This window comes from Drosophila subobscura, chromosome U, assembly GCF_008121235.1.
Source record: "Drosophila subobscura isolate 14011-0131.10 chromosome U, UCBerk_Dsub_1.0, whole genome shotgun sequence".
NCBI lineage: Eukaryota > Metazoa > Arthropoda > Insecta > Diptera > Drosophilidae > Drosophila > Drosophila subobscura.
In genome coordinates, this window is record NC_048534.1 from 12,902,419 (window position 1) to 12,929,131 (window position 26,713).

General features: G+C 45.0%; 2 protein-coding genes across 10 annotated transcripts; one reads left to right on the forward strand and one right to left on the reverse strand.

Moving 5' to 3' along the window:
- Positions 1 to 437: 437 nt before the first annotated feature.
- Positions 438 to 26,605, reverse strand: LOC117902704 (dedicator of cytokinesis protein 11). 8 transcript variants are annotated; one of them, XM_034814253.1, is made up of 14 exons: positions 25,852 to 26,605; positions 22,003 to 22,044; positions 11,075 to 11,191; positions 10,478 to 11,010; positions 10,110 to 10,413; positions 8,606 to 10,042; positions 8,200 to 8,535; positions 6,485 to 7,960; positions 4,824 to 6,431; positions 4,619 to 4,765; positions 2,031 to 2,241; positions 1,687 to 1,975; positions 1,396 to 1,628; positions 438 to 992 (listed from the first exon to the last, which is right to left on the reverse strand). In XM_034814253.1, the coding sequence occupies exons 1-14, from the start codon at positions 25,945 to 25,947 to the stop codon at positions 892 to 894; spliced, it is 6,930 nt and encodes a 2,309-aa protein (XP_034670144.1). In that variant the 5' UTR covers positions 25,948 to 26,605; the 3' UTR covers positions 438 to 891. The 8 variants fall into 8 exon arrangements, 7 of the variants coding, with proteins under 7 accessions (XP_034670144.1, XP_034670149.1, XP_034670142.1 ...); XM_034814258.1 differs by having other exon boundaries at positions 1,510 to 1,628; positions 6,485 to 7,963; XM_034814251.1 differs by having other exon boundaries at positions 6,485 to 7,963.
- Positions 2,342 to 4,396, forward strand: LOC117902705. 2 transcript variants are annotated; one of them, XM_034814260.1, is made up of 4 exons: positions 2,344 to 2,725; positions 2,789 to 4,032; positions 4,096 to 4,242; positions 4,296 to 4,396. In XM_034814260.1, the coding sequence occupies exons 1-3, from the start codon at positions 2,441 to 2,443 to the stop codon at positions 4,217 to 4,219; spliced, it is 1,653 nt and encodes a 550-aa protein (XP_034670151.1). In that variant the 5' UTR covers positions 2,344 to 2,440; the 3' UTR covers positions 4,220 to 4,242; positions 4,296 to 4,396. The 2 variants fall into 2 exon arrangements, with proteins under 2 accessions (XP_034670150.1, XP_034670151.1); XM_034814259.1 differs by having other exon boundaries at positions 2,342 to 4,032.
- Positions 26,606 to 26,713: the final 108 nt, after the last annotated feature.

Consider the following 26,713-nt stretch of genomic DNA (forward strand, 5'->3'; position numbering starts at 1 on the left):
CAACAAAAAACAAAAACCCCTCCGAATGGTTACATCTTTTATCTCCTATAACGACTTAGTTAACTCTTTTACAATGTGGTAGCATAAGAGTTAGGATAGTGCGGATAGTCACTGCAACAGCAGTGACTCTAGCTCCAGCGAGACTGAAGATTTCGTTATTATATCCACCCATTCCTCCATTCAGGCGGTGGACGTGGTGAACATCGATGAACAAATATATGAATTCACTTTCGATTGGGCAGCCATCTTTGCGAAGCTGCCGCCTGATGCCCAGCCGCAGGCAGAGCCTCCTACCTTCTATATTTGGTAGAACAATTTTGAAACTATCATGAAAAATCGACTTCTTACAGAACTAAGATAACAAAAAACACTGCGATTGTGAACATTTAATGCATATATTTTTATTTAATTCATTATAGTAATATTTCACTAGAAAATGCATGTAAATATATATATTTATTTTGATATTTCCTTTATCTGAATACTTTGGTAAGTTCTTTTGCTTATTGCAGCTTATTTGCCTAGTTACACATTTAGGTTTAGGAATAGTTAAATTATTAAACAATTTGTTAGCCATTTGGAGTTTGCAAGAAGACACAAAGTTAGCAGATTTCATCTAATAAAGTAGCTGATTCAGGTTACACCATGTACGGTATAGATTCAATTCACAATTCAAATCAATTTCATTAAAATAATAATATACAAATCTAAGGCTAAGTGTTTCAATTAATTCGAGGTTTCATAAGTGATTTCGGGCATGTCATAAAAATATACAAATTATATTATATAAAGTCCAAAATGAATATACAATTAAAATCAAATCAAAGATCTTAGTCACTTAAAAATGAGATACAGAAATTAACAATGGTTTACATTGGGATATTCAATCGGTTATGGATTATTTAAGGAGTTCTGTGTGTGTATGTGGGGATGGTGGTGATGGTGGTGGTGGTGGTGGGTGGTGTTGGTATTTTGCTCGACAAAATACAATCCTAAAAAGGTAAAATTAGAGACAAATTAATACACTGGTACAGGAAGACCTGCGATGAGGGGGGAACATAATGGCATGGCAATTGGTGTTAGTAATTTTCCAATAAAGCTTACACTTAAATTCGATTCGTGTTAATTTTCATTTAGCCAATCGTTAGATGGATAGACTTTCTTTCCCTTTGGAGGATGTTAGTTGGCATGCACCTAAACCCAAAATTCTCGCATTACCTGCCACAAGGGAATTTCAATTTGAACAACAACATCAAAGAAAAGGAACACCAAAACAAGTTTTAGGCTTAACGCTCTCTACGCTCTACGCTCTCTACGATTATTATCTCTGTGTTTTTAGTAGCTGTGCGTGTACTGTTGGTCTTTGGTAACTTTTTTGAGTAACTTATGCAGTACTTGAGTTATGTGAGGCGCCACTGATCGCGTTGAACAAAGCCATGCTGTTGCGCTGATTAATGCTTTCGGCATCTTCGCTAAGCGGCTGGAAGGACTCGTCGTCGAGCAACTCACTGAGCGCCAGACACAGTTTCTCGTAGTTCTCCTTCAGCACATGATGATACTCCTTCTGATCGGCACTGATCATCCGCTCGTTCACGCACAAAGCCTTGTGGCAGACGCCAATGAAGTCACTGCATAAAAGGAAATTAAGTACAAGACACACGTGTACGATAATGCCATAAAACATACCGAAAAACATCCTTCAGATCACCAACGCGATCGAGCGAAAAGTTATTGATCACCTTGGCATCGAGAAAGGCGTGTGCATAGGCCAGCGGACCGGCATTCACAGTCACCGCCACGCTGCCTTGCAGGCGCAACTGCAACTTCTTGACATCGGCTGGCGGCATGATGATCTCCTCCAGCTCTGAAACCTTTGATTGCATCTCATCGATGGCCACCTCGATGGGACTCAGTTCGATAATCTCGCGGGACTTGACGGGAATGCGCTTCAGCACATAGGGAAACGAGTATGTGGCTGAGGGAAAGACAAACAAGTTAAAATCAATTCGAAATTGAATTCTTTTGCTCACTCTCTATGACGGTCTTGCGTTTCCACTGCTCCTCGACGCTGCCACGTGCTGCTCCCGACTTGGTGAACGGTGTCTCGTACATGAAGGTGTTCACATCGTGATTCTGCTCGAATTCATTGAGACGCTGATCGAGCTCTGTTTTGGTAAAGAAGGGAATCACATGGGTGACCTGTATGTAGGCCAACTTGGCATCCAGTTCATCGACTTTTACCTGCAAGCAAGCGGGGAAATCAATCGTTAAAAAGCTTCCACCCAAGTTATCCTTGAAAATTATGATAAAACAATTCATTCACTAGAATCCACAACAGCATCTCTACCAAACTCTATTAAATTGTGTGTTTACTTTGGATTTTTTAATAATATATTTATAACGAAAACCACGACAAAATTCTACAAGAATAAACCACAGAATGGACGATGGTTTATGGCATCGCCAACAGTCTCTGAATTTGTATACATTCGGGCAGGGGTTGAAGAACGAGGAGGGTCTCACCCAAAGCCAAGGTGAGTCTTCATTGAATCCCGAGGCAAAGGAGTTTGTGCCCTCGTTTAAGAGCTCCGAACGGAAGGAGTTGGCGAACTTGGACGTAAAGGAATTTGTGCGCAAGTGTAAAAACGAAGAGGTACAAGACTTTCTGCCCTCATCAGAGAGCTCAGAAGTGAAGGAGTTTGTACCTTCGTATAAGAACACAGAGGTAAAGGAGTTTGTTCCCTTGTATAAGAAACTGGAAGCCAAGGAGTTTGTGCCCTCGTTTCAGACCCCAGAAACAAAGGAATTTGTTCCCTCCCGTAAGCAAAAGTCCCAGGAGAAGGATACAGCGTCCACGTCGAAACCAACATCGAGGCATAGTGACAGAATTGACGATGCAAAGACATCCCAACGCCATATGCAGAAGGTCTACATACAGCGGCAAATCTTCGAGTTTCTCACCGAACTGGGTGATGAACAGATGCCCCTGGACACCGTCGCCGTGGCTCTCTTGCCCAATGGCCGCGGCCTTAATGTAAAGTTTACGACGAAGGAGTGTGTCGGTGGCAAGCATCTGCTGGACGAGGCATTGTGCAGGAACACTTGCCTCACGCTGCAACTCAATGAGCCCGAGGTGTTTGCCAGCAAACCGGAGACTGTGCTGGTCAATCAGTTCCTCATACGCGTGAACGATCAGCTAAGCGAGAAGCTGGAGCACACCCAGGCCGTGGTGACGCCCAAGGGTCGCATGAGCAGGCATCGCAGCTACACGGAGCTGGAGATCGAGCAACAGATCGAGGGTATCAAGCTCTTTGACAACTTCTTCAGCTACACCGAGTCGATGCGCACACAGGATAGGGTCACCCAATTGGCCTTCAAGGAGCTGTTCAACAGTCTTGGAATGATTTCACACCGAAGCTGTGCCGCCACACCAGTTGAGAGTCCCCGCAAGTCGAGTCAGCCATGTCCGAAAGCTGCCATGGTCGATGATGAGGATGAGGATGAGGAGGTGGTCTTTGCCTCTTGCAATAATTCCGAGTCGGAGGGCGATGACATTACACTACGCGGCAAACAATTGGGAACGGATCTACGACAGTATATGAGGGACAAGCGCTATCGCTTTGATGACGACAATGGCCTGCAGCTGGTGAACCAACTCAGCGATGTGGATCTGCAGGAGATAATGCCGAATGACTTGGAACACTGCGGACCGCCATCCACGCCAGCCATCTGCCAGACTTTGGCCTACAAGGCACCCAAGAGCCAACCGTCCGCAGCTCGCAAGAATCCTCGCTTCAGCCAGAAGGAAAGGGTGTCCAGAGTGTCTCAGGAAATGCGCCAAACATCTGCGGTGACCAAGAAGCTGCAGCCGGAGCGACAAACACAATTCATTGGCACAGGAGTGCACGCCAAAACCCATCAGCGTGTTGCCAAAACGGGAGCAGCTGCACATAGTCAGCCTTCAAGCAGCATGCCCGGTCGTGTGGCCAGTGGCAGGGCTGCGGTTACCCAAAAGCAGCAAGTGAATCTCGCGTAAGTCTCAAGGTTCAGGTATTAGAATTCTCCATTTAACACGGGTTCTCCCCCCTAAAACAGCAACCAAGCGGCAGCTACTGAAAGTGCCAACAATCGTGGAGGAGCGTCTGCCACGAAGACAAAAAAAGTAACACCCAAGGGGGCTCCAAAAAGATGCAGCCACGTAGCACACATGCTTCGATGATGCGACAGCTGGAGGTCAAGCGGGTAAGTGGATCAACAAGAGATGCAGAAACTTCCATTGATAATTCTGTTCACAGCGCCTGAGTCTTATGCACGGCGACAGCGATCACGATTTGCTCTACAATGAGTACCTATTCAAGTAATTATTTTGGCATCAAGTGCAATTGTGCGTTCCGTTTGAGTTGTTCCTTTTGGGATTCAAATAAAAGTGTTTAGTGCCCCAATTGTGGCCTCCTCCAAATGAGTTGATCGATGAGTTCGATAGCCTAAATCAATTCCTAACTTTCTTTCAGCTGACGGAGCAATGTGTAGAGAGTGTCAGCAGCAAGAAGTGCCTCTGCTGGCAGTAGATCCTCCTCCCTCATCTTCGAGTTACCCTTCCGTTTATGCTGTCACTCACCGGCGACGAGTCCATGATTAACTTGACAACATCCGCCCCAAACTTCTCCTGATATTGCTTGGCCAAACGCTCTGAAATCTCACTCAACGAAGTGAGCTTTGGTTCCTTGTACACATACTCGATGGCATGATCCTCCTCAAAGTACATCTGCAAGAAGGAGCAGCAGTTAAAGCGATAATTCTTCATTATACTCTGGTCTACTCACCATTCCATAAAAGACAACTCTGTAGAAGCGACCCAGCATGCGTTTGCCCGACCGATTGACCTCCACAATCTTGCTGTAAGCCTGTGCCAAATGCTCGTAACAGTTGGAGAGTTCGATGAAGTCGCGGGCTCTCTCGTGTATGGGCAGAATGAGCTTGTACAGATCGCCGAGGCACTCGAAGCGCTCGGCACGATCCAGCAGATCGGCGCACTGCTTTAGCTGCTCGAGCAGCATGTATTCGGTGTACTGCGAGTCCTGGGCGCCAGCATCCAGCTTGAGGCCCTGCTCGTCCAGCGGTATGTTGCGCGAGATCTTGCCAAAGGACGCCGAGGACCAGGTGAGGCTGGAGCAGGCGGTGCCACGCAGGCGCAGATACTCGCACATGAGGGCGGCGATGTGCAGATGACAGCAGGCGGCCTCCGAGAGATTGCCGTTCTGCTCGTGATTGCGTGCCATGGTGACCAGCCAGGTGTGCCGCAGCTCGGGCGTGGAGGCATACGAATTGGCCAGCGAATACTGCAGTTCGAGCAGCCGCTCCGGGTCCATGTGGTGGGCCTGCATCTGGGCGGTGGCCATGAGAACGGTGCGCACGCGACGCGTTAGATCCTTCACCTCCATGGGGAAGCCGGTGCCCTTCATGGCCTTGTCGCTGTTGGCATAGCTGTTGATGATCGACAAACTCTCCTGGAAGCGGGCATTGTTCAGGCCAATCACATTGCCAATCATCTGCGACACCGAGATGATGACCTGCAGGTGCACGCGGGTCAAGGCCTTGCGACCGCTAAACTCGAAATTGCTGCGCATCAGCAGATACAGCACGGCGCAGGATTCGTGTCGGATCTCCACCAGGCGACTGTCGCAGGCCTTCAGCAGCTCGTACACCATCTGGCCGCACAGCATGGCATTGCCCTTGAACAGGGCCACCGAATAGTTGTTGATGAAGGCGCGCAGGGCGGCAAACACATGCTTGGAGAGCCTCTCCGACTGTCCCAGCTGCAGGAAGCGCAGATATACCCGCGCCAGCTTGCGCAGCACCAGGCTGTCGGTCAGCAGCTGACGGAACTGCAGCACATACATGCCCAGGCAGTCGAGTATGATCATGCCCACCTCTGTGGCCAGATTTGATTCGTACAATGCCAGCTGTGTCCTGGCCAAGTCCTCCAGCAGATGTTCCCTTGGCTGATTCAGTGTGCCGCTGCTCGGCTGCTCCTGCTGATGCCCGTTATCCAGGCCCGTGGGTGGCGTAGTCCGCGCGGGCAGCGTGTGCGCCTTCGTGGCACGCAACTGCCGCGAGTCCGGCGTTAGCTGCACATTCTTCTTGCCCACATAGCGGAAGTGCTGCAGCGAGAGATCGAGTATGGCCAGGAACTGCAGGGTCTCCGTTTCGTTGCAGTTCTGCCACCAGGCCACCATCTGATCCTGCGACAAGTGCTTCACAATGAACAGGAAACCCAAGAGCAGATCCCGGCTCTCGCCCACACTAAACTTGTCGCAGCGTGACAGGATCTGGGCATGCGTGAAGCTCACAGAACGATTGTGACCATTCCGCAGGGCCACATCTGTCTCCCCGTTGGTGTACGCCCCAATGGTGGTGGTGTCCTGCGAGTGCTGTAAGAAACCAAACATTAGATGGGTTACGGCACTTGTGGGCTTCTACTTACGCCTGAATCCGTGTTGGAATTGAGTGATAGATTGGATATGCCATTGCTTATGGGCTGTCCCGCAATCGCGGCCAGGAAATTGTTCTCCTTCATGTGCACCGAAGTGCGGCACGGACTGAGCTGATCGTTGTGCAAGGTCAAACGATTCTTGGAGCGCGGTGTGGATGTCAGCGAGCCAAATGTGGAGGAATCCTTGCTGAAAACATAGCTGCTCGAGCAGCTCAGCCGCTTGGTGTACGAGGCCGAGTCCACATAGACATGTCCGTTGGGCGTGGTCGCTCCCGGCGTCTCGGACAGATCGTCTATGCGATGCAGATTGTCCATGACTATGCCCAGCCATGGCACGTAGAGCAGAGCTATGCGGGAGAGCTGTCCGCGCTGCTGGTAGCGTCCGTCCAGCTCGTGCTTGGCCAGCAGATCCTTGAAGATGGCCAGCGCATGCCGCCGCACATGTCCCACCTCGTTGAGGCTGCTCTTCAGCTCCTGCAGCAGCAGACCCGAGAGGAAGTGCTGGCGACAAAACTCCTCGGAGAGCGTAAAGTGTTGCATCATCTCGGGCGGCCGATTCTTTGGGTTCAGCACAAAGGGCAGGTTGAGCGGCACATAATGCTCGTGCTGGCAAATCTCCTGCAGGAAGTTGAACTTGTATTCGTGCAGCACCCGTGGATTGCCGGGTGAAAACTCCTCCATGTAGCAGCGTATCAAGCGATAGACAAATCCCCGATCCATGTAGCTCAGACACTGCCGCACAAAGCGGGCCAGCGAGCGATTGAGTAGCTGCGTCTCCTCCCCCAAGTCATCGTAGCGCGTCGTGATGTATATGATCAGCACCTTGATCAGCTGCTCCACCCGATCCGCATACTCCTTGGGAAACCGCTCGTTCCGCAGCATACGAATCCTGCCAGTGGCCAGCAGATGCTGCGCCATGCTCTTCACAATCAAGTCGAAGAAGATGGCCGAGTAGCGCATGAATTTGTTGACAATGAGGAAGTCCGTGTTCTTGGGATTCAGCAGATACGGCAGATGCCTGCACAGCTCTCCGTGCACCGTGCGCAGTCGTGCCGTCTGCTGGCTGTAGTAGGGCGCATGGAACACGAACTTCACATACGAAGCCAGCAGATCGGGCCGCTTCGCGTCGAAGCTTATCAGATGGATGATGTTCGTCAGCAGACGGATCACATTCAGGCCAATCTCCTCGGACTGCGTGTGCACCAGCAGCGTAAACAGTTCGTTGAGCAGCGTCGGCAGGTAGCTGATCAGCGAGCGCATATCAATGGCATGCGCCGCCTTCAGTATCTTGCAGGTCTCCGTCTCCGCTGGCAGTGCGCCCGTCTTGCCACCCTCCAGCAGTCGCTCGCAGTGCGCAAAGAAGTTGTGCAGATGCTGATCCGCCGTCAGCACTGTGGAGTCCAGGCGCAGGGCCACGGTGTACAGGGGACGCTGGTTGTCGATCCATTGGATGTCGGGGCCGCAGTTCTGCTAAGAAATTGGAAGGGTTTGTAGGAGAGCCAGAGATTGTGGATGGCGGGAAGGTGCAAGCATGCGGATGCAACGTGCGGCGGCAACACAGAGAGGGGAAACAGAGAGCGAAGGTTAGTTTTTGAGCCAGAATGAATGTGGAAATGATTTTGATGGGGTTTTGTAAGAGACACAAAAAGAGACAAACAAAATCATGAGTGTGATGAGAGCGAAGCTTCAGCGCAACATTCACTTACCCCCTTGCCCCAGCCCAGCGGCTGTATGGACAGGTAACCCACTGGCAATGTGGCAGCCACCGGCAGCGGCTGCTCCTCCAGACATATGCGATTCTTTTGCAGCAGCGGCAGCCAGGCATACCCAATGGGCGTCTCAAAGGCTGCCTGGGCATCGCGCTTCTTGCTCAGATTGCAGGACACATGGTAGAAGGAGAAGAGCAAATGGTGCTCGGGAAAGAGACCCAAGGGAAGACGCAGCTTGATCTCCTCGTACCACGTGGGCGTGACATTATGATGGAGCACAGGGCAGGCGATTTGTGAGACTAGCAGATCCTGTCCAGGTCGTCCATAGATGCACTGTGATAAAGGTAACAAGCAAAAGGTTATCCCAGAACATACTTAAACTTTAGCTGCCCATAAACATTACCTTCAAGGGCTTGCTGTACTCCCCGTCGCCGTCTCGGAGCTCCACAACGACCGTGATGTTTCGGGCACGCGAGAACAGCTTCTGGCTGTCGAATTGCAGACTCAGCGGATAGACATAAAGATGATTGCAGAAGCTCGTGTACGGATGAGCCTCCCGTTCGCTTTGGTTTTGGAATTCAGCCAGCTCCAGCGTGGGCGGCTGCTTGGAGGCCGGACTAAAGGTGGAGAGTGGAGCCAGCGACTTGCTCAGGCCACAGGGCACTGTGTCCACGATCTGCAGCTGCATCTTGAGGCAGCCCGGAATGATGGTCAGCTTGCTGAGCTTCTCTGGCTTGCGATAGTCCACGAGGAGCTTGAGCAACTCCTCGTCCTTGAGCTTGGGCAACTCCTGGCGATAGATGGGACTAAAGTCGAACTCCTTGTGCGGCTCCACGTCCAGCTCGTGGCTGTAGAGCTTGAACAGAGGCTTGGCCGCCCACGCAAACGGCTGGCGATAGTGTCCAATGTGCTGGGCACAGTTCTTGGCCGCCTTGCACACCTTTTGACCGAGCTTCGGATCCTTGCCGGCCTTCAGGTAGGGCTCTGCGGCCTGGGCGATGCCACACTGCAGCACCTTCTCCACGCGCACCACCAGATAGATGTCTGCATGGGGCGCACGCACCGAGAGCAGGCACTGCCGCAACTGCTGGAACTGCTGGCGGGGGCAGCGCAGCAGCTCCGCGGACACACCATCGAAGAGGGAATGCGGCGCCTGCGAGGCATTCCTGTCATCTCCGTCTGCGGCACGACGGGGCACACCACAGCCCGCCACGGACGCCGGCACAGGCGTATTCGGCAGCAGTTGGGCATTCCACGAGTCGTTCACATTGAAGTAGAAGCTCTCGCTGAGCTTGCGGCCCGCCTTGGCATCGTACAGCGCCAGGCTGGTGATATACGGCTCCACCTGCTGCTCCGCATCCACCCCGGGCCCAGCATCTGCGGCCACACACTGCAGCCGGAAGCGCAGACTGTGGCACGTGAGGAGCATTCGTGTGCCGAAATGCTCGCGATATTGCTCCACACTATCGTTGGCTGTGGCCTTCGAGGGAGACTGATAGCAGGCAAAGAGCCGCCTCCGCTGCTCCTTCCGCGCCAAGGCAATCGAGTGATCCGTCTCCCTGCCGTATTTCATTAGCTGCGGATGCAGCGATTGATCGAGTCCCTTGAGGGTGCCAAATGTGGGCTGCTGCTCCGCTGGCAGCGCCAACTGTGGACCCGCTGACGGCTGACGCTCGAGCGACGCCTTGCGCTTCTCCTCCTGTGCACGATTCTGGGCCAGCACCGAGGAGAGTTTGCCCAGCCAATCCTTAAAGTCCTGCTCATTCTCGGCGGCCAGAGTGAAGGACTTGTGACCCGCTGTCATGCGTAGCTCAAAGCAAAAGCGTCCACGTTTGGGATTCTGCAAAAGGGAACAACAAATAATTAATAAAAGGGAATGATGGAAGGGAACCTATGCCGTCTCCTACTTGAACGACTTCTGTGCAAAAATCCATGACAATGGTGGCCTTGGCATCGCCCTGCTTCTCATCCTTGTGCAGCTCCAACATGTAAGTGCCGTCGATCTCCTGCCGCAGATAGCAATAGCGACGCTTAAACGATTTGTTGCCTATATTGGCAAACATTCGATCGGCGGCCGAATCGGGTCCCTTCAGCAGATATCCCTGCTTGGTGATGGTGTCCGCTTGGGAGCGTGTCATTTGTTCATCAATGCGATCCTGATCGGCATCGATTTCGTACACTTCCTCCAGCAGTTCCTCGCCAGGTGAGATGCTGAACGGAAAGTGGGGAGTGAGCGCTTTATTAATGATTCCTGCATTACATTTCAAGCACTTACCTGGGCAAATCATGACAGTTGCCGCCATAAGCATTATATTTATAGTGAATCAAATGATTCTTGGCTCTGTAAGTGTAGAGCGCCTGTCGTGTGAACCGTGTGCACTCGGCACGTGACCCCTGAGTGCTGGAATCTTCGCCAGGTGCCTCTTCCGACAACTCATCCGCCTCTTCGGGCTGCGCCAGATGCGAGCGTAGTGTGATGGAGGACAGCGCTGACTCGTAGGATGATTCCTGTGACACTTTCTGACTTGTCGAACCATTCGACGAGCACTGGGAACTCTTGCGTGACAGCTGATGGTGCCCATTGGCGCTGCTCAAACTGCTGCAGCTGCTGTGACCATTCCCGTTCCCATTGTGGAGACTGCCATTCGATTGAGTGCTGCCCTGGCGGCTCACCTGACTGTGACCGTTCCCATTCCCATTCCCCATCAAAGCGCCATGCAATGGACACACAATCGCCTCGTTGGGTGGCTCGAAGCGATCCGCCACTGATTTGGCAGTGGTACGCTGCTTCCTCGGCATAATGATCTCCTAAAGGGGAGGAACAAACATTGAGTACGGGGAAACTTCTCTTTTAAATGTATTTTTTACTCACTGAAACATCATCTGCTGGATAGATGAGCAACTCCCTTTGCGGATCATTTTGGATTACTGTTTTATTTTTGGCCACAAATGCCTCAAAATCTATGGGCTCCACCACAAGATGTTTGTTCTGTAAACCAAAAAGGGGGCGAGAAAAACAGAAATTAGTTGAGTTTTTTCTATTATTTTTCTTTTGCTAATTTATGCGTGCCACTTGTAAAAGCAAAGACCCAACACATCGACGTGTCCGTCTATAAATAGTAGGAACAAATAGTAGCAAAAGTAATGCCCAAAATGTGCCTCTTTCGGAGAGATTTATCGGTACAACGCATGCCATAAATTTATCCCCACTTTGTGATCTCTCTCTTCCACTTTTCCTCACTTAGATTTCCATATAGAAAATGCCCCCAGAAAATATGGTAGACCTTGACCGCGTTACAAAACGGATGCACGCGCCACTCTGCCTTCGCTGGCTGTAATGATATCTTCCATGTCTGACTTTTGGTATAAACAAATTCATTTCGTCTAAACATTTTGCTTTAAATATTTTGCAGCCTGTTTTGTGTATCTTTTGTGGGGTTTTGCGCATTAGATTTACCCATGGAAGTGCTGCGATGATAACGTTAATAATGTTGTATCTGCGGCATTTTTGAGTGCCCAAACCTAAGCCAGTAAGTCCCAATTTAATATTTGCTATTAGCACTCTCTTAAGACTTCAATATTTATGTACATCATTTTTTAACATTTTTTATATTTTCACACATTAAATCAGGAGTTGAACTGTAATGCATTGAGTGGAAATCGTTCTTCCCAAATGGTTTCTACATCGTATCAATCTCCTTTCGTTTATGGGAAACGTCATTCGCATCATTCAACGTTTGTGCTGCTAATGGAAACGATTCCCGTTACTCTTTCTCTCCCTCTCTCTTTCACTCTGAAAGGGTTAAAGTATCACTTCCGTTTGACATTCACCGCTCCTCTCTTTGACCCCTCTTTCTGTCTTTTAGCGTGTTGTCATTTTATTGTTTTCTTGAAATTCAAGGTGTGTGTGTGGTGGGATCTCTGGTGCTTGGTGCTCAGGAAGCGACAGGTCACAATGTAGGCCATGGGATTGGGCTGCGATGGCACATTTGATGGACGTTTAACTGCGCAGATACCAAGCATATGAGGCCATCGAGGACATTGAGGACATTAAGGATAGGATTGTCCTAGGTTGGGTAAGAATATGAAGTAAGGTCGGGGTTTTTTTCAGATGGTTATGGGCATTTTTTATGTCGTTTTTCCATACTCAGATTAAAGTTTAATGATTGCGTTCCATCCAACTATTAACTGACTTTTCGGAAGGATTGAAATATGTAATTTAATATTTATTATTGCAGAATCAAGACGCTTCAATCGTTTATGCAAATCCAATAGAAATCCCAGCCTTAACCCTCGTCTCTCTGCTTCGTTGCACCAAAACCAATCTACATATAAACCAAAACACGCCCACAAGCGCTAAAACCTTCTTCTACTCCCGCTCCCCTTTCCACTCTTACTCTCCCTGTGCAATGTCAATGCACTTCTGCCACTTAGCCCGACGGGCGTACGCGCCACTTTGTGTGTGTGGGGGAAAGGCATTTTCCATTGCAAGCCCAGGCCTACTCCTCCTCCTTCGGCTCACGACTGTTGGCTCTTGGCACGCACTGCATGCAAATTGGCAGACGGTCGTCGCTTGCGTAATTAAAAACCGGCGGCAGAAAAAGGTAAACGAACAGAGCAGAGCAGCAGCTGCCAGCTACAGCCACAGGCCGGGCCGGGCCGACAACAAGTGCATGGGCATTACGCAAATAAAGGTGTAGGCTTGCAGCAAATCAATTTTTGGACAAGTCCAAAAGCTAAGGCGACAGGCGATGTTCGAGAAAGTTGAGCAAACATTTGGCGGCCACACAAGAAACCTAAGCAGCAGCAAGAAGGGGAAAGCAACACATAAACTGTAGAAGGAGGAGGAGTTGCCACGACTTAAAATGCAGCAAACTGCAGCTCCCTATTAGTCGACACGCAAATCTTCAGTAAAAAATGCTTCATCAACCACCAAATCCGAGTCGTCCAGCAAGGCGTGAAGACATCAAATAGAGGCATCATCATCATCATCAGAGGGAGTTATCATCAAGCGTGATCAAACTATCATCAAGGTGAAAGGAAAGATTTCAAGAGTCGCAGATGAAGATACTCTTTTGGAACATTTATAACACATAAAGAGAGGGTACAGTGCGTTAAAAGGTGCACGAACGAGAATGTTAATGTAGAGAATGAGAGAGGAAGCGGATTTAGACTAAAATGTTGACTGGAAACCTTTAATTTTCTTTCTTCTTCCCATTTTAGCTGTGCAAACATCTAACAATAGTTATAATACTCCTTCTCTTTATGCAGAGTATAATAGATAATAACATCAGACATCAACCATCAGCCATCAGCCAGATTCAATTTTGCAGTCAGCGGTTTTTGAGGTTTGAGGCGCCACCATGGCAGGCAGGCAAGCTAAAACGTGACGTTTTATATGCATATTTCACTTGTAAAATGTATTGCCTCTGGCAATGAGTGCCTCCTGCCTCAAGTGGCATGTGGCAGTGGCAGCCACTGGACCGCCACTCTCTACCATTACCATTAGCATTTCTCCTACTCCCCCCCAAGAGCTTGACTTTCATTGATTTTAGCAGAGGAATTGCCCTGACGAATGCCTTTAATGTCACTTGAGTTACATCGCCTTGCCTTGCCCCTCTTGTGCGCCTCTGCCACTCGCTTATCAGTTGAAATTGCAACAATGCGGCAGAGATGTCTGCATTAAAATCTCTTGGGAGCTGCCACAAATGGTGTGGCTCTGTGGCGGGGGTCACTCGGCTCATTTGTGTTTCGCTTTGAAGTGGAAACCATTCAAGTGGTCTATGAATTTATACCCCCATTTTCCCTTTCATTCTCTCCTTAGCACTCAACCCTTTCAGTCTTCCTGATTGGCATTTTCATGGCATGGAAAAATTGTGACTAAATTTAGCTTCAACTTGTGGCATATACGAGTATGTACATACATATATGATTTGTAATTGCTGTTGCTGTTGGCTGTTGGGCTTTCTGTCTGCTGAACTTTTGACCCACACGAAAATAGTTCTCGTATTTCGATTTCATAAGTGGAATATTTGGTACGTAAAATCATTTTAAGGGGAATATTTATAGAAGTTTTTGGTACCTAAAATGCTATTTCAAAATTGTTGGTTCGGAATGCAGCAATGGAAGTTTCTCTAAGAGCAATCTTAGGCTCGAGAGTACCGGTTAAATATATAATATATAATTTACACTTATCAAATTATTCAATTTCCGCTACCCAAGGTCCCTCTCATATCATATTTGCTGCTGAAGTTGCCTTGAAATTCCGCAGATACTTGAGGATTTCTCCTCGTTCTTAAGTGGATAACATTGCTATAAAACATTTGTATTTGTTTCTTGAGATAAACAGAAATTACACAACATTGTAGTTTACTTTATTTTTGCAGTTTATGCGATATGGCGGACAGCTGGCATCCGTTGTGGCATGAACAATGTGGCATACATTTACGTAGGAACGCTCGTAAATTCCACAAAATTATGCCCAAGCAGAGCCCAAGATCGCACAGATGCATTCCGGATTCATTTTGGATCGCAGGAACCACATTATAAGCGGGGCGAATTATATTTACAGACGGGATTGGATGCCATGGAATGCACTGATAAAAAAGTTGGCTTTGCATCAACGTTCAATGTTTATTTATCTACGCCATAAATATTTATTTTATGAATATACAAAACATTTCTTTATCAAACGAAGAGGTTTGTCCAGTCACGGGCAACAACTGTTTTCTGCCCAGTAAGACTTATGTTTTGGTCATCATTGGCGGGCTGTTACTGTCGTCTGGGTGTAGGGGTTCAACGAACCCACATTTAATATAAAAATAAAATGATATGTAAGTGGAGATGGTGATGGAAACACCTCTGTGGAAGATGGGTTTTTCAATGCTTTTGCCCACCCATAAAGGTGACGACAAGTCAGCAGTTTTTCTCAGTCATTCCTTAAAAATTCCACTCTTAAATGGTGTTACATGTTGCGAAAAAAAATACAGACACGAAACAGTGGCAGAAAAAGCAAACACAAACAACTGGAATTTCTCGCATTTCTCTCTATTTCTTATATAAAATAATATAATTTATTTAAAAACTTTCTTTAGCAACGAATAAACATAAATACGTATCCTATTCATTGAAATTCGTGTGCGGCCAAGAAATTTCACCCAGTTGGAACTCTTGATTTGTTTAGAAAATTTACATACAAACATGCAACAAGCCATGCCCCATACTATGGTTATGCTATTGTTGAACAAATGACAGACAAATGAGGAAACTTATCATTAGCCTGCTGCTGCGCCGTTCAATTCACAAGTGAAGCCATTCATTAGTTGACTTTTTGTTAGCTTCCACAATGTCGCGAATGCATAAAAAGCATTTAAATCATGCGACCACAATAATGCGACAGACTAAACCATGGCATTACTTATACTGTATTTATAATGCACTAATCGCTCGCTGATCAGAGCATTGCATAAGCAAAATCATCCGATATGCGATCGATGATGATTCCATGCGGCTTAGAGGTGGAGTAAAAGTTCCGCCAAACACTTTCATTTCTTGCATAAGCTTTGGCTTTGATTGCTGCCGATTTTCAGAGAAAGAGGGATGGGTTGAGGTGTAACAAAAGATTATAGAACAATAACAATGGCAAATAAATTGTAGAAGAAATAAAAGCGACTGACAATTAAAGAGAGGATTAAAAGCAAGCATTAAATAATACACGTATTCAGGAAGTGTATCAATGGAGACACATAGAAAAGGGAGGCTTATACATTAGCTGCAATTTATTCTAACAAAAACTTTGACTTTTGAGGATTATGTACACAAAAATTAAAGATTTATGAATCTTTCATTGGAAAGCTTAATGCAGATTACTCTCTCATTCTTTTCGTCACAAAATACATGTGTCCCAAGACTCTCATGCGTCCACCAAACCCATTAAAACTGCTGCTTAAATATGAAAATAACCCTGACCTCTCCCAAACTGCCATAGAATATTCCATAAATAACCAACGCTTCTATATTCGAGCCCCCAATTAGCATAGAAAAGCATTTGTATGCATAATGGAGCAGGCAGGTGGTGGAAACCGTTTAAGACTTTAATCTTTAAGCTGCTCAAGGTCAAAAAGGTATTGTAACTGGTTTCCCAATGAAGCCCTCTCGGGGGGAGGCTATTAGCCAATTTAACCAGAAGTGAAGTACGTAAGAAATACAAGAAAAACCAGAAGCAACCTTGAGGCCAAGCTGCACACACAGACAATACGAGCAATTTGCCCTCAAAGACGGAACCCAACAGCGGAAAAACAGTTGGGCGGAAAGCAGCAAGTGCAGAAAAAGCAGCGAAAAACGCGACGCAAGAAAAAGTTCCCACGCAGAAAACCAAAGAAAAAAGCTACAACAAAGAGGCGGAAAACAGACAGAGACGAAAACTAATCATATAGGAGGAGCAGAGTGCGAGTGTGCACTAGGCCTAGGCCTGGGCCTATCCTCAGTTGCTGCCTCAGTTCTTGACAATGTCTGTCTTCAGCGAGCAAATACCCGTAATTAAACATCGAAGCTCGCTCTGAAAAGAAAGTAAAAGAAAAGCAAGAAAACATCGAAAAGAAAAGCGTACGCGTGTACACACACATTTTTTTTGTTCAAGAAAAACGTGGAAACAATCAAGAAAAGAAGTGTAGCTTTGTGGGCTAGATGCGTGAGTACCCTAGAAGATGTTGAAGAACTATGTAATTAAGGCATCAATATGAATTAAGCATGAAGGGTGCCAAACAGCTAAGACACACTGGAAGAGAGAGAGAGTCATTCCCTTAGATTGAAAGATCCAATAGATTCCAAAGCCTTTTCAACCAGAAATTACTGCTCCTTCGTCTATTACTGCATGCAAGTTCCTGCTTCTCTGCCATAAATCCTACGAAAAACACAATACCCTCTCGCTCTTGTGTCGGAGACAGGGTATCGTCAAACCAATCAGCAGACAACACAACAATTGAGGCGGTGGCTGGCAAACATTTTGCTGTCTGCTGGTTGCAAGAATATTGTGTGTCGTTTCTTTAATTACAGACATCTGAAGATAGCACCGAAGATATCTGCTTCATTTGTTGATGCCACTGGAAAGTTGACATTTTCAGTGCAGTCGAAAATTGGGTGCCGCCCGGCAGAGAGGGGAGGCCATCAAATGTGAGGTTGATGCGTCTGCCATGTGTGGCTATGTGTATGTGGGGGCAACTTTCTAAAAAAGAGTACTTAGCACTTTCAATTACATTCAACAAAGACAAAGACAAAACAAGAATCTGGCAAACTAATTACATTTATAGCCGCCACTGTTGCCGGGTCTCACTCAGTCTCTACCGATGCGATGGTTGATGGCGAGTGTGAAATATGTGTTAATTACACACCGCCGAATGGCCATAATAAAATTCAAGTATCTTCCCATTAATTGCTCAATTGTGGCTTATGGACATCCATAGAGATCTACACACAAGCGAGAGGTCTTTTAGCGGGGTTAATAAACTCTTCTCTTTGGCCAAAAGCTCAAGTGCCACACCCGTAATTCCATAATCTTTGGCTTGACATTTCTCGAGTGGCAAGAGAGGGCTGGGCAACTGGGCAGCGTTTCGAGGGACCTATTCATACAACAAGTGGTGGAAAAACAAGTATCAAAGAACAAGCAACATTTGAAGGAAGGCAAATGGCTTTTTGTGCCATCCACTACACTGATCAAAAATGTGTTGGTGAAGGTTTTCGAAGAGCAAACGGTTGATGTAAAAACGTAGAGAAAATGTATTACAATTAAAGATAAGATGTAGAATCTACAGGAGGAGTCAGGCCACAAATAGCAGCCATCTCTTCGCAATTTTCCGGAGAGCAGGAATAAACATACAGAGAAATAGAAGAACCACGATGCCTGTCTTTTTTCCGCTAATACAATTTTAAATTTTATTGTATCCGTTTCCGTTCCTTCTACGGTGAAATATTTTCTCATCCAGAAACTTTTTAAAAAATGTTTAAAAATTAAATAAAAATGTTGCATTGTTTTAGAGCTATCACAAAAGATCTTTGAACTTTGAAGAACCATTTAAACTCAACAGCAGACACAAAAGTTAGCAACGCATTGCCAGCTACAACAAATAGAGCACACAGAGAGAACATCACTTTGTGCCATTCCATTCCCTATTTTGAGGGCAGTAGTGGAATGCCAAATCCAACTTTCATTCAAGTAAACAAAAGGCTTTCGTTGACAAAACGTTGCACAACACAAAGCGCAGAACTAGGAACGAAAAACTCAAGAATAAAGGTTACTGACATCGTCGTACGTGTATATGGCTGGTATTGTATGCAAAATGGGAATGAACTTTACTGGAACTATGCCACTAACTCTGGAACTCTGCAGCAATCCATTCCGTTGGGGTTTATATTTGCATGGAACTTCAGCAGCAGCATAGAACTCCAAGCAGACAGGGAACTGACATTGTGATTTGCCCAAACGGAAGCCGAGTTTTAGTTAGTTAGTTAGTCTACTTAGTTTACTCGTTTTGTTAATAACTTTTCGTTGTTTCTCTTCGGTTTTTGTTGTGCAAAGTGTGTCAGTGTGTAGAAAACTGTCTGGCAAGTGCTAACGACTGACTCACGCCCTGCTCTTGGTCTCCCCCTCTTTCTGGTTAACACTTTTTCTGGCCATTTCCATAAAAAAAAGGTGCTCTAGAGTCTGACCGTATAAGTAGAATCGCTTCTATTCGATTCAATGCAAATTCTCTAACCATACACAGGACAAGGAGTAAGTAGGTGCAAATCATTTTGCTGTAAACAAACTTAAATGAATACAAAGTTGAATGGCAAATGAATGAGGCAGTCGGCCTCACATGGCGGTGTGGGCGAATGGGTAAAAAGCCCCTCCACTGTGCTCTTCAACAATTGATTTGTTGTGTCGATACTCTACAGCAAAAGGTATTATTATTTGCAGCAGGAGTTTGTTCAGAAGAGAAGATTGATCGCTGCCGAGTGTCTGGAATTAATCTGCAACCCAAACATTTACATAATTTTAAACTAATTTGAAAATTATTTAATTTTATTGCACATTAAATGAGAGGATTTCTAGGGTATCTACGTTTTCCTATGACAGCTCTTTTCTTGATTATTTTCATTATGCAATAGAGCAAAGTGCAACAGCAACAAAAGCAAACAGCAGCCTCCACTTGTAGTCACTCCAACTCCCCCCCACACCCCATAACAGTTGTCAGCAATAATTGTCGCAAATGAACAAACAAAATGTTGTACGATATCAAGTGGAGAGAGAGGATGGCGGAGGCGAGAATGCCAAAACACTGAAGAAGCTGTTTTTAAGCCTTGGGGGCAGCTCCCACTGTGCATCACTGTGCACCACTGTGGGTGTGTCTGTGTGGGCGTATCGTGTGTGGGTGGGCGTGGCTGAAGTTGGAGTTTAATTTTTCGATGATTTCATAGACTTTATGAACATGTAATATTTGATTAGTGGGTGGGGCTGTGCATCTTTTAAATGTGTTTCTATGTATGTTATTTGTTTGTACTTTTTCCTTAAAATTAATACAGAAATTGCTTCAAATTCATAGCCATTAACAACATAATATTCCCACATGATCTTCCCTAAAAATCCTTCCCAATACCACCCCAGGAAAACCTAAAATTTCCATAGATCCCTTACCCAGAAAGACCTTAAGATTCAAATCTCTTTTAATTAATCCTGAATAGCCATCGATTTCATTGCAACGATGATTATGATTCCCTGAATCCCCTGATTTCCAATCATAATACAAATATTTCCTAACTAATCTTCCCTATTAAGCACATCCAAAAACTTTCCCATTTATTCCATATCGAAGGAGAAACCACCTAAATCTTAAGAAGTAGACAAAAGGCCCTTCAAAGACATTTGTGAACTTCCCTGCTTCTACTTTTGAGAAGCTTACACGACGATGACAAACCATTGAAAACCTCTTCCAATGTCTTACACCTTTCACTTTGTCCACATAGTGAGAGTTTCTCCACAACAGCATGAGCCAAGCGAGCACTTGATTTTTGGCACCTTTCTTACGATATTCTCCAACCATTACACGAAGTGTATCTCGAAAGTCAATTGGCATTCATTTCAGTTACAGTGTTTCCCCCAGTTCTCATTTTGCCTGTGGTTTATACCATAATTTATCAGTGCATAAAAATATCTGCAATGAGGGGAAGCTGATTTTCTGTGAGAGGAGAAAATTCTCGGTAGGAAAAATTATTATTTTTTGTTGTTTAAATGCTTTCAACAGCTTAAAAGTTGGTGAAATTCTTGGTAAATCATAAAAAATGAACAATAAATAGACACACAAATAAACCATAAATAAGCAAAGAGAACAAAGATTTATTCTTGTATTTATTCAATTTCCATTTATTTATTTTGGCAGAGCGGTTTGTGTGGGTTTTCTTTTTTTTGTTGTGGGTCAAACGAGAGCGAAATTCAAACAATTTAATTCAAGCAACAATTGTTTGAACAATTGAAGGTCCAACACGGACGGCAATTTGCAAACTCAATTGGAGCGTAGCCGGCAGAGCGGATACTTCTGATAGTGGCATGTGTCCATGAGTCAAACTATGAAATTAAATGTGCAAAGAAAAGCGTTCCACAGTTGTGCCACCTGCTGAGGCGAATAGAAAATCTCGTAAGAGGAGTGTTTTCGAATATTTCGACTAGAAGATACCCAAATCGAAGTAAGTAAATATTCTTTTTCAAGAGAAGAAATCGTAGTTTAGTAGGGGAAGATCCCAAAATGGATCCCAAACTAGCTTCCACAATACAATACTCTTTTCTTACATCCAATATACCCTTGCGCTCAAGCAGTACCTCCATCCCGACTCATTCTCACTTCAAGACCTGTTTCCGATGATGCTTCAATGCTTATTTTTGATGTAGGAGCTCTCGTATAGATCGTGTTCAGGCACTGGTTCTGCTTGTAGCACGTTTTCAATGTCAATATTTACATGGGCTGTCGCACGGTGGGGAGCTTTATAAGGCGTTAGAAGCCAATAAACATACTAAATAATCATCAAACGGCAACATCATCATCATCGTCATGGCGATGTTCATTGCTTTTAATTGCTGTGGAAGAGCTTCTTCCTTGTTTGTCCAGTAGAGAAAATATGCATACAAAAAGAAAGTTTATCTCTTGTGAAAAATCAAATTAAAAACTGCTCATGACATATTAAAATTAATCATGTGGTGTGGCCAGAGCGGGCTAAGGGAGACCACCGAGCAGAGAGATGTGCAGATTATGTGCCCCCAAAACGAGGCGAAGGCGAGTCCAAGGTCAGATCAAGGAATCGATAAAACTTTTACCGGCTCCAAGGAGGACACATTGAGGTCACCCGTTTATTCTTGTGCTGGCTGACTGTGGTTGTTGTTGCTGTTGCTGTTGCTGTGATTGCTATTGTCGTTCGGTGCAAGGCACGCACTCAACTGGAATTGTTCTGGATATACTATGACAATGTACTATAATTTATCACAGTGAGAACTGCGTTAAGCGGACATCTCAGGGAAAGGAATTAGGTTGCGAAATGTAAATTTCCTTAAACTTCTAACGTTAAACGTAATGGGTATAATTCGTACAAAAGCACTGAAACAGTAGGAGTCCGCCCCAGGAGACCATTTTGCATCTGCCAAACGAAAGCTGAACATGACAAGTGGAAGAGGTCTCCATCTGAGCGAACCGTATGCCGTCCCCCCATGAGTTATTTCACTGTAAATGCATTAACTATTCAAGTAGTATATATTCGCTAATAATATATTATTTTTACCGCAATAGAGAGACTACGCTGATAGCTCCCCGTGCTGTTCTTCTAAAATGATACAGAGAAAAGTTATGGAATTAGGAGTTGGGGTTAGTATTAGATGATTAGGTGAGAGATATGCATACGATGACCATGATATGAGCGATAACACCCCATAGCTACAGCTAAAGCTAAAGCCACAGGTACGAGTTCAGGGGTAAACAACGAAAACAGAACCGAAAGTAGCGACCATTAAACAGCAAACGTCACGACAACAACAAAAAAGCCAGACGGGGGGAGAAACAAACGCTGAAATAAAATAAAATGATATTTCCGGCGGGGGATGAGGTGGGGGGAACACACGGCGGGAGAAACTGTGACCAACAGACGAGATATAGAATAGGATAGAAGCGGCACGGGCATACGGAATACGTCGAAAATAAACAATAAAGAGGAGATGCGCAAAAAAGAGCAAGGCAGCAACAATAGCGACAACGAAAGCGACAGCAAGAGCAACAACAATAACAGAAAACGAAAAAAATTGGATAGAAACAAACTAAAGGTTCGACCGCAAGATGACCTGCACTGATAATGTGTGTGAGTAAAAGCGAATGAATGGTAGGTTTATTAATGAGCTTTAAACGTGTGCATATTTAATAAATTCAATCAAAGCTGGAAAAAATAATACATGTAATAATAAATAATAGTTATCGAACTGAGTAGGGAGAAATTTTCATTGTAAATATACCCCACGTCCCTGCAGTCACACCTCAAAGTTCGTTCATTAACCGGATACACCCCTCTACAAATTACACAGTACCAAGCCGCCGGGTAGCAAAATCACCTGAGCCATGACCATTTTACCTACTCCACTTCCTTCTCCACACACTCCACCGCACTCTCCACTCATTCACACGTCACACGAGCGACAGAGACAGAGAGAGAGAGAGAGAGAGCATTCAAAAACAATAAAACCCTCATTAAACAGAGGAAGCCCCCACCAGCTTGCCTTCAAACATTGTGACACATTAAATTTAATTAAAACATAAAAAATATGCATATTGTAGACAAATGAGACAAATTAAGTTTGCATTACGTGTACTTACTAATAATTGATATTACAATCAAATGGATTAATCAACCGAAAAAAAGCGAAAACGGTTTCCCCACTTTGGATCACCCGTTGAGACATTGAGAAAACTTTCGAGTGATCTTCGCAACAGTTCGTTTGATTCGAGATTTGGTTTTGTTTTGCTGACATATAAGGAACCTTTATACACATTTATTTATGTTTTTTTGATGCTCAACATTATTGCGAGATGAGGTCATGCCCCAAAAAGGTAGAAGCTGCCTTGAAAATTGCTACTCTGAATGGGGATACAATGAGCCATGTCTCATAAATCATTCGTGAATATTTAGGGAATCTGTTGACTATGTGAGAACTACACATGTTGGAGGATTATGTGCTAAAACAAGGCTATGTTAAGAGATCTTTCAAAGAACATTCTAATATTAAGAGTTAAAACTAATTCATTTGTTATTAGTCAAAACTATTTAAATGGCCTTGAAAATGCAGTTCGTGTTTTAGGATAAATTGTTTCTTATATAAACGCTGCCATATATGGTATATTGCTTTCCACAAATATTTCCTCGCGTAATCAAGTCGCAATTAGCTGATGCAAAACATATTCAGACCTCTTTAGACCTTTGGCAGGGCTGCCTTTTCCCCAACGTAAATTTTTGTGCTTAATGCAAACCACACAAATGATATTTACCCTGCGATATCGCATGACACTGCGGCACATGTTTCGACAAAAAAGAACCGAGAAAATAATTTAATGCATAATTATTGTTGGAAGTATTTTAAGACATTTTATCTTTATTATTTTTTTTGGGAAACGTAAATGTTTGTTAAGTTCATTATGTTATGACCCCATGAACTACATTAAAGTGGACAACATTTGTTTGGTTATAACGAAACATTTAATTAATATTGGAGTTGGAGATGATAGCAGGAAAAGAAAACAAAGAGAAATGTCCCCCAAAATAGACTTGGAGCAATTTTCTACCATTTTGGGATGTGCAAAACTCCATGACAATGTTGAAAGAAGACACACTCCACTGTGACCCACAATAACCCACTCAACCATCAACCAATCATTAGAGTCGGTATGGTAGGGAATACTCTACAGTATACAAAGGGTACATTTCATTCGAGAAAAGAGCTCAGTATAAACAACAGGTGACAAGACTCTCTAACGATTGAACTTCGCGTGCACCTGATCTGCAAGGGTATCCAATACTTTGGCCTCGAAATCGAACCTTCTTTTCTGGTTTTTTTGTTGTACTTATCCAAGTATCTGTCTATCTATCAACAGCTGCTTATTATGGCTTGATTGCCTGTCTAACAGAGTTGATTGTTGCTGCTCATTTGGCTTCGACTCTCACTTTACGCACTAATTGAATTATGGGAGAAGCATTGAAGCAGCGAGAGGTGGTGAAGGGAGAAGAGCCCCACTCGTAATTGACATTGGAAGCGTGGATAATGGCAGCTCTAATATGATTTTCGTTGGTCTATAATGCAATTAGTGGGAATATAATGTGTGGGAGGTGGAGAACGGACCGCTACACGTGGGTGAGGCACCAAAAAATGAAGTCATGCCTTGTGCACAGACAAACATCAATAAGAGGAATTTGAACAGTCTAAAAATAATCGAAAAACAAACACAAACATACATTTTTTATTGGCCTTACTCAAACTTAACATATCCCTTGATTAGCATTAAACAAACATAACATTTTCTTTTAACAACATAAATTACCCTCAGTGATCCCTTCACCTTAGGGAATTACCACTGTTTTGTGTTCTTAGGCACACCTCATTATCATTTACCACGGAATGTAAACAAACGAGGATGCTGGGAAACGCTCACGGCCTTGACGTGTCAAGCTCTCGATGTGGAGACTCTAATCAAATCAACTTCACTCAAAATAGAAGAGCAGGAAGAGTGAAAGAAACAAGTCCCACCTGAGAGTAGCAACCAAAACTGCAGTAAGAGTCAAAATTAGGGATGGACTTGGGCTCTCCATTCGTGACAGAACCTGCATGAGTATTTTCATGTCTCATGTCATATCTCTTCCCGAACAAAATATCTTTACCATGCCCTACCCGCTCCCATCGCTAATAACAAACAGACTTCCACTCGAGAACAAGACTTGTTTTGCCCTGCCCTCTCCCACTCCCAATCTTACGATGACTTGGCTTATGCAATGGAACTTGAATGAAATATTTTTCCTTATAAAAACTTATGATCTGACGATGAAATGTGCTAAGTAAAAAGAAAATAATATTAAAACACAAACATTTTGGATGTTTGCCAAAGAAAAAGAGCCTCTGATTGTGTATGTTGCAATAGGACAGAAGAGTGGGGAGAAATATTTGTGGGAAATTCCGTCGAATGAAGAAAATATAGACAAAATTCTATGTATGTACATAATTTCGGTTTTATATATTCCTCTGATCCCACGCACGGCCACGACAGCAACAAATACAAAGTGCATGAGAGAGAGAAATTGACACACCCACATGGACAACAAAAATGTGCAGTTTTGTACGAAAATAAAACTGTAAAACAAAAACAGAGAGCGCAGAATGGGGACAGTGAGTGAGAGACACAGAATCATGAATAGAATCAAGGTACATTTATCGAAAATATGATGCAGTTTTGACTGAATCTACCTTGAGTGGAATGAGATGCAGGTGCAGGGAGTTTTAATACAAGATGAGTCATTCTATGTGGCTCAATTGGTCCAACTGGAATACCAGGAATGTCCCCAGCTTGTATTACTTTGCCGGCAAAAACAACGATTACTTACCAAAACGGCGCTCTCACGCACCAGCTGAGAGACATTCTCTCTCATCTGTACCGCCGAGCTGAGCTTATTCAAGCCGCGCGTAAATTTTCGCTCCATTCTCTCGATTTCCTTTTCACCCTCCTCCTACTCCAGCGGCAAAGGCAAAGGGTTCGGGAAGCGTTGAAGCATGGAACAAACAAGTTGTTGTTGGTGTTTTTGCTGTTGTGCAAAAACCGGCGACTTTACAAAAATAGACACCACTACACACGCACACACGTGTAAACGTACACAAACGGACAGGATGCGCCGCAGTGGGCTGCGCTGCCCTTGATGACTAATTCGTTGTCCTTATGCTTTTTTCCACACACTTTTCTCCAGCACACACAACTTTTCCACTGGCTTTTCTTAATTTTCATCCACACACCCGGTAAAAGCGTAAAGGACTTTGATGTACACAAAACTGGACCGCACCAATACACATAAACACCACATTCCAGTCCCTTTTAGGGTGGAGAAGGGGCCGCAGGGAGTATATTTTTCTGCCTCTCTAGGCAAAGAGCATCCATCCCAAAAGAATTTAAACAATATATTTTAACGAGTTAAATACAGCTGTTTACACATTTCTATGGACGCACACGCACGACTTGTTGTTTTCAGTTTGGTCGAGAATTTGTTTTCACCATGTTTTAGCGGCAGCGCGGCACGAGTACTACTAGCAGCTTTTTCAAAGCGCCAAACAGCTCCAAGCTCCACACGACCGAATTCAAAAAGTTTGTGGCGGATGGCGGTGGGGAAGAAGTGCCGACGAATGACGATGGGAGGGAGAAAACTAAAAGTACCGAAACATACCAACAGTGTGACCGCGGAATTATCAGACCCTCGG

Coding starts and splice junctions, on each gene's coding strand:
- LOC117902704 (XM_034814251.1), bottom strand. CDS start 25,947: ATGGAGCGAAAATTTACGCGCGGCTTGAATAAGCTCAGCTCGGCGGTA. Junction 6,432..6,484: donor ATTCCAACACGGATTCAGGC/GTAAGTAGAAGC, acceptor GGTTTCTTACAG/CACTCGCAGGACACCACCAC. Junction 1,976..2,030: donor ACGCAAGACCGTCATAGAGA/GTGAGCAAAAGA, acceptor TCTTTCCCTCAG/CCACATACTCGTTTCCCTAT.
- LOC117902705 (XM_034814259.1), top strand. CDS start 2,441: ATGGACGATGGTTTATGGCATCGCCAACAGTCTCTGAATTTGTATACA. Junction 4,033..4,095: donor AAGCAGCAAGTGAATCTCGC/GTAAGTCTCAAG, acceptor CCCCTAAAACAG/CAACCAAGCGGCAGCTACTG.